General features: G+C 45.7%; 1 protein-coding gene across 2 annotated transcripts in view; it reads right to left on the bottom strand.

The window, feature by feature from the left end:
* The window catches only part of Htr7 (5-hydroxytryptamine receptor 7), an 83,502-nt gene extending 81,116 nt beyond the window's left edge, over positions 1-2,386 (bottom strand). For both annotated transcript variants that reach the window (XM_031390153.1, XM_031390154.1), the window contains exon 1: positions 1,456-2,386. In XM_031390153.1, the coding sequence (XP_031246013.1) occupies positions 1,456-2,006 (551 nt within the window). In that variant the 5' untranslated portion in view covers positions 2,007-2,386. The remainder of the gene's footprint in view (positions 1-1,455) is intronic.
* Positions 2,387-8,070: the final 5,684 nt, after the last annotated feature.

The following is an 8,070-nucleotide window of genomic DNA, read 5'->3' on the forward strand; positions in this document are numbered from 1 at the left end:
GCCAAGCCTGGTGCCAATATTCTCACAGAGGCAGTTCATGCTCCAGTCTTAAAATAATTCCTTGTTTGCTGTCAGAAGCTCCTGGCATGACACATAAACTGGCAGTATCATTTAAAAAAAAAAATTTAAATCACTACCTAAATATGACTACAATGTGTTTCTTTTTCTTGACAAACATTCCTTTTAGTATTGTACCCTTTTATTTAGTAATTATAAACTTCGGTCACAAAGCAAAATAGAAGACCATTTTAAACATAACAAACCACACATTGCGATGTTTTCAGGGAGGAAAAATGGAAGGAAATCTCAGTTACACGCCAATCCATCCTCTGAGGCACTGTCATTGTAAATGCAGAGGTATCAATTATTCTCCCCAAGCTGAAAGCGCTACACATATAAAGAAAGGTTCTGCGGGTCCAACTAAGAAAATCAGCCACTATTTCTCTCTATCATTAAACACAACAGGGTATAGTTTTGTGCTGGGTTGAAATCACCAGCAGAATTCCAAGTATGGATATTAAGGCTTAATATTTCAATCCCAAAGGAAACAGAACTGTTCTGTAGCCAAGGAGTATTGAAACCATACTTCAAGTTTGTCGTTTGCATATGTTTAAGGCCAAAGAACAGCTCCATCAAAATTCTGTATTCTCAGAGTCTGAAGAAACTCCAGGGATTCTCCTACTCTATGATGATGACACCCAGAGCGGCAGGCATTTCTTTTTCTCTTTCCCCAGCATCCCTGACAGATGGTCAACCTCTGCTTCAAGTACTCCACTGGGGGAGTTCTCGATATTATATTCCTAGATTCCCCAGGAGATATGACGAAAGACTAGAACCAACCTTTAAGACAGGAGCAAGGCTCCAGTCGGTAAGCTTGCAGGAGACCGACAGCATGGCCAAACACTGAAGCCAGACTTCCACGAGAACAAGATTCAGAATTAGCATGTCATAAGAGTGCAGCATTTAAGATCCCAATACTAGGACCATTCAAGGGCCTTTCTTCATCCTCAGAGGAGCTCCTAAAATCTGGGAAGCACCGTGCCTTTTCCCTTCTGACTGATTTCTTAAAGAGAGAAACGATTTTATGGATCACAGCAGCGGTTTGTCAAGCTAGAGAACATCAAACCAATTTCTCACACACACTTCCCCCCCAAAAAGAAACAAGCAACAACGGGACCCCCTGGTGGAATTGCTAGTACTTTTAAAAGTCTGGTCTTAGAATCATTACTACACTAAACCAGAAACATTTCAAGGTTTCTTTTTAGGTTTGCCTTTAGCCTGCGCCTGAAGTTGCTTGGTTGGTGCAGGGGCGATGGGTGAGGGGTTGTATTTTAAGCTCAGCCCTTCTTCCCGCCGTGAAGTCTAGCTTGATCGATCCTCCCAGGAAAAGCTGGCGCGAGCTCAGCTCCCTGAACATCCCCAGCAGAGCCTGGGACGGGGCGGCCTGTCCCTTACCTGTCGATGCTGATCACGCACAGGGTCATGATCGAGGCTGTGCAGCACATGACGTCCATGGCGATGAAGACGTTGCAGAAGAAGTGGCCGAAGATCCACTTGCCCCCAATGAGGTCGGTGACACTAACGAAAGGCATGACCGCCACGGCCACCGAGAGGTCAGCCAGCGCCAGGGACACAATCAGGTAGTTGGAGGGCTGGCGGAGCTTCTTGACGAAGCACACGGAGATCACCACCAGGCAGTTGCCCGCGATCGTCAGCAGCGTGATGAGCGTCAGGATGGAGCCGATCACAACTTTCTCCACTCTGCCATAGTTGATCTGCTCCCCGCAGCCGGAGGCATTGTCCGGGGGCGCGTCCCAGGTGGGCGCCGGGCTAGCTGTCACCTCTGGGAAGCCGCTCAGCAGGTGCGGCATCCAGGAGCTCACCACAGGGTGGGCGCCACCGTCGGGGCTCAGGTCCTGCAGCCTGCGCCCCACCTCCGGCAGGATGAGCGAGCGGAGATGGCCGTAGAGGTCGGGGTGGCCGCTGCTGTTAACTTCCATCATCATGCCTAGCGCCGCTGCCCATGGAGCCGGCGCCCCCGCCAAGCGCTCCGGCAGCCGGCCCCGGGGCTGGATTCACCTTGCCCGCTCGGCTCCGCGCGGCCCAGCCATGGGCTCCGGCGCTGGCCACTGGGGGGCGCCCGGCTGGGCCTCGCGACCCCGCACGTCCCAGGGTCCCCCCGGCCGCTGCGGGCGACGCGTGGGCGAGGACTCCCCGCGGGAGGCGCCAGCGGTCCCCGACGGGCACGCGGGAGGCGCAGGGGGGCGAGCCGACCCGGGCCGGGCTGGCCGCCCCGCAGCCCCGCAGCCCCGCAGCCCCGCAGCCCCGCAGCGACGCGCGCGGGGACCGAGAGCGCCGGGGCCGCCGCGGCCGAAGTTGCGGAGTGTGCCCCGCCCCTCGCGCCCGCCGCCGCCGCCGTCGCTCCCCTGCGGCAGCCGCGCCGCGTCCCAGCCACCGCCTCCGGCAGCCGCCAGCGCCCCGCGCTCCAGGACGGGCTTCCCCTGCTGGGCAGCCCCGCCGCTGCGCGCCGTGCGGAACACCCAGCCAGGGCTCGCCCTGCCGCAGACCCCCCTGGCCTCAGCACTGTTGCAAAGGACGAGCGGGTGGGAGCGGTTTGCTTTTCAAGAAGACTGGGGGTTACTGCCTGAACCGGTGAATATTTTTTAAGCCCTTAATAAAAATAAATAAATAAAAATTAAAGGGGAAAAGAACCTTTTGAGCACCACACCAAGCATCAAATAGATACTTCCGTTTCCCATTTTGACCACTTATGAGAGAAATCGAAGATGGAAAAAAAAGAAGCAGCCAGATGGGGTGGGCGTAGGGCCCTAGTGCTCTAATGAAAAGGAAGAAAAAAAAAGAGTAGGGGTGCCCGAGGCTCTGGCAGCTAGGATAGCACTGGGCTTCAACCCTTCCTAACATATTTGAGAGCTAGGAACAGGTCTCTCCGCTTGAAAATGTACCCTGGCTACCTTTACATAAAGGCTTCCAAATACACAATATCAAGATGTGGCTTGGATTTCCCTTCACATTCTGAAAGTCTTGGATACGCGCATAAAGAATGACTGGTTATAATGGCCTGCAGACCTGGAGACCTATGTCCTATAATAGCTATTGTCTAAAACCCTCTCTGGTATTCAAACTCTGTCAGGGTGGCTGGATTTTATTATTCATGAGGCTTACTTAGCTTCATTCCATTTGTTTAAAAGTTTTATTGGAAGCCATAGTGATTTCTATAGTTAAAATTCCAAAAAAGAAATCAAATACGTTTTCGTTACTAGTTAGGCCTGATGGTTTGGAGGAGGAGGAAGAAGAGAAGGAGGAAGAAAGGAAGAAAGGAAGGGAGGGAGGGAGGGAGGGAGGAAGGGAAGAAGAAGATGAAGAAGAGGAGGAGGAGGAAAGTGGTACTGAATAATATTCTCAGTTCTCAAGGTAAGAGCTCTATATTGGCAGATAAAGAGAGAGTTACTATTGCAATGCCCTACTATATTCAAACTCAGGCTTGGCTAATTCGCAGGTCTATAATCTTCCCCCTGTACACAGATAGAAATTAAAGAGGAAAATATATGCCCTAAACGGCGGTCCAAAGATGCTCACAGCATCTTTGCTAGGATCTACAACCCAAGACTGCTCCTACTGAAATAAGCAGTACAGTGGGAGTGAGAGGTGGGGGGGGGGAGGGGGTCGCAGGATCATGGATGCTGAGGCCACAAGGCAGCAGTATCTAACATTAGGGGAGAGGGAAGATGGTGCTTCTTCAGCTTCACCTAGTGCTGTATACAATATCAAACAAAAAAAAATAGTAATCACGTGTACCTGGAAGGCAGCTCTGCAACCGTTGTCCGCCCATGTATGCAGAGCAGGACACAGAAGCTGAGAAAAGGATTGTGTGTGACTACACTGAACTGTCCCAGTGCTTGTTCTTGAGGTCTAGACCTGTCCTCAGGCTTCTGGGGGGAAAAAAATCACTCAAAGTGGTTCATTCAGGAGACATTTTTGCAGTTTTGAATTTTAATTTATTTCTACTTTTCTCTCCATTTTGTTCCTTCTTTACCCCTCTCCCCATTCATTCAGCATATATGTTCTGCCTTGGCACTTTAAAATAATATTTCAGAATGGTAAATTATGCCACTATTTAGAAGTTGCTAGTTTTGATATTGAGATCTTAGAGTCATTTTGTTTTCCAGCTACACACAGTAATATCTAATAGACACTTCTGGTTCCTGCCTCTACTCTGTTTTAGTCCATTTGAGCTGATATAGCAAAAATCACCATAGACTAACTAACTTTATGGGCGTGAGAGATCATTTCTTACAGCTCTGGAGACCCAGAAATACAAAACAAAGGCTAACAGACTCAGTGTCTGGTGGGGCTACAATCCCTGGTTCATAAGCAGCCATCTTGTTTTGTCCTCCTTCTCTGGTGAAGATGGAAGGGCCTGTTGGTGTCTCTTATATAATGACGATAATCCCATCAGAGCTCTGCCTCTACAACCTAAGCACCCTCCGAGAGGGTCCCCCTAATGCCACCACAATGGCCAGTAAGATTTCAGCATATGAATTTAAGAAGGAAAAACCTGTTTACTCCATAACAACTTTTAAATTATGTGACATAGAGATACTCCAAGTAATCATGAAATGTGATTTTCCAAGTGCCTTTCCTTGTCATTGTCAATATAGGACATGGCCCAAACTCCCCTTTTTCTAGAACAGTCACCTCTAGTATATTGTCACTTCTAGTGGCTAGGTCTGCTTCCTACGATTTGCTAGATTTTTAATTTATAAGCTGTCACAATGCATAAGCATGGTTATTGAAAACCTTGGCCTCTGCAGCATTACCTTGTTTACGACAACTTTAAGTTTCATCTATCATTGTATTACTCGGAAATTCTGACAGAACAATCTGGAGTTCTTGCGGTTTCCCTCCAGCCTTCACGAACAAATAATTGTGTCATAATAAAAATGCTAAAATCTCTCATCTGTTTCCCAATGCTTTCCTTATGTAGGAAAAATTAAAGGTATAGATTCATAAACTATTTACAAAACACAGAGGTGCCCGTCTGAATTTGCTGTCTATTCCTGTAGCTTCCTGGTCTGTAATTAACACATGGGTCAAGGGCTGCTCCTTACACTCCTCCCGCCTCCTCACTCAGGAGGTAATAAATGAAATGTTGGCATCCAAATCAAATTATGTCTTCAGTTTTTATCCCTTTTATTTCTTTTTTTAAAAAAGATTTACTTATTTTCTATATATGAGTACACTGTCGCTTTCTTCAAACATACTAGAATTGGGCATTGGATCCCATTACAGATGGTTGTGAGCCACCATGTGGGTGCTAGGAATTGAACTCAGGACCTCTGAAAGAACAGTCAGTTCTCTTAACTGCTGAGCCATCTCTCCGGCCCCCCCCCCCTTTATTTCTTTCACTGAGAGAAACTACAGCTTTAAAATACACCAACCCTCAACTAGACTCCTGGCCTATAAAATCATTCTTGTGGAATTGTCAATAGGGGCAGGCGAGAACACAGCTTTCTGATGTTTTCTACTGGCAGCTGCCTGCTCTCAAAACTGCACTAGGGGAGGGCAGAGGAACATCACATTGCTCTACCACATGAATTCCTATCTTCTCTTTGTGCCCTTCCTCCCTTGGGGTACTCATCTGACTCATCCAAATGCACATTCTTCATCAGAGCTATGCAAACCCACACATGGCTGGCTGTACATAGGACATAAACTTAGGACAGTTTGTTTTTCCATGAACCAGAACATTATAACAATCTAGGCTTACTGAAGGCACAAAAGACGAGTAAAGTTTCCTCCACCAAAGACGACTCACTCCTCAGTCAAGTACGCTAATGGCTGCCTGCTTGGGCTCCAATGATTTCCCAGGCCCAAGGCAGCAGACAGCTTTAGGATATGGCTAGTCTTTGGTTTCTCCAAAATTTCAGCCTCTCATTTTAATGTCCCATTACCTAACTCAAATGAACTAATAATGTGGGTATCTGTTGGCCCAGATAAGAAAAGATTAAATGGATATCGCATAGGTTGAGTATCTGTTATTTGGCAAAGATCCAAATCTTTCTCATTTCAGATATTTTTCTGGATTTTGTATTTCTGTACATATAATATGAAGCCATTCCTGATCCATTGTTTTAATCCTTTACATAATCATGTATCAAGTCCTGATTTGTAGGCACTGTGCTAAATGCTAAAGGGGCAGAGTTTCTCTTTGTAGTTCTGATTCTTCCAGATTTTGACTCTTTTTCTATGCATACTGAGATATCTTGGGGATGGGCCCAAGTCTATACACAGAATTCCCTCATGTTTAACATTAACTTGAGAACCTAAAGGTTCTATTTAATTCTATGTAGTACTTTTTACTGCACCTGCACTTTAGCTGTGGAATTTATTTTCATCATGAGGAGAACTCAGAAAGCTGCAGATTTTAGAATATTTTTGGATTTCAGATTTCCATATTAGAGATGCTAAACCTGCCCAGGATTACTGTATGTAAATATTTGAATCCTACCCTGTGGCCACTAAAGGGCTCTACTGCAGTAGCAGATAACAGAACATGTGTTCTAGAGGCAGAATGCAGATCTGTCAGCAGAGACATTCTGAGGCCTCCTTGTGATGAAAGTGAGTTAATCAGGAATACACAAATGTCTCCTCTGTGACAATCCCTGTCGCCATAGTTACTCTTGTCTTTCCTAGCCTCTTTGAGAACTTTTTCTCAGTCTTAGTTATAGTACTTACAAATGCATCACACTTATATTTTTATTTATTTCTATTTTTATGTGTATAAGTGCTTTACTTGAGTATATGTCCGTGCACCACATGTGTGCCTGATCCCCACAGAGGTCAGAAGAATTTTAGTTCAGACATATGCATGCAATTATATTACTTTCATTTGCATTGGATCTTAAACTATTAAAAATGTACTTGCTTCCTTCCATTGAGAAACCAGTCCATTCCTTTTACAAAATAAAGTTTACATTTGTGACCTTTAAATTCTTTTCCTCTACTGGGCAAGGTGGTACATATGTTTAATCCCAGCCATTGGGGGCAGAAGCAAGCATACCACTGCTATCTCTGTAACTTCCAGTCTAGCCTGGTCCATATAGTGAGTTCCAGGCCAGCTAGGGCTACATAGTGAGACTCTGTCTCAAAAATAATAAATACATAAATACATACATAAATGCATAAATACAAACATAAATACATAACTACATAAGTAAATCTTTCAATCAAGATGACTAGAAAATCAGGGAATACACAGGCTTGGTGATACATGCCTGTAACACAAACATTCAGGATGCAGAGTTGAGTGGACCTTCAGGAGTTCAAGTGCAGTTTGACCTACACAGCAAGTTTCAGGCCAGGTGGGACTACAGAGTTAGACCTGATAAGGAAAGAGGAAAAGAAGGGAGGAAGGGAGGGAGGGAGGGAGGGGGAGGGACTGAAGGAGGAAGAGTCATAGAACAGATACATTCAAAAGCACTTTATTAATTGTTCAGTATTTTCCCTTACTAGGCCTTTTTATTTTAGCATATAAGTGATACATGTACACCCTCTAGTGGGGATTCCATTCAATAATGGAAATTCAACAAGGAGAATGTCCAAGGAAAGCCATAGAAGAAGAAAAAAGTCAAAGGACAAATTGTGAGATACCATACTCCATAGTCCAAATCTAATGAAAAAGAGACATTGAGCTTCTAAATTTAAAAATAATTAGCCAACGAACAAATTTAATTCGAGATTATCTTGAATATTCAAGTGCAGATGTCAAGTAAGAGGACAAAAGTTCAAGGGAAAGGACTTCCAGAGGATGGACAGATGGAGAAGCAGCAGAGGATGGACAGATGGAGAAGCAGCAGAGGATGGACAGATGGAGAAGCAGCAGAGAGGATGGACAGATGGAGAAGCAGCAGAGGATGGACAGATGGAGAAGCAGCAGAGGATGGACATATGGAGAAGCAGCCTGAGAAGGCTCCACATACTGAGATAAGGGAAAGGAAAAGAAAGTGAAAAAGACTTGGGGGAAGCCAGTGCGTGTGGAGACCCAGCAGA

This window comes from Mastomys coucha, unplaced genomic scaffold, assembly GCF_008632895.1.
Source record: "Mastomys coucha isolate ucsf_1 unplaced genomic scaffold, UCSF_Mcou_1 pScaffold21, whole genome shotgun sequence".
NCBI classification, from domain to species: domain Eukaryota; kingdom Metazoa; phylum Chordata; class Mammalia; order Rodentia; family Muridae; genus Mastomys; species Mastomys coucha.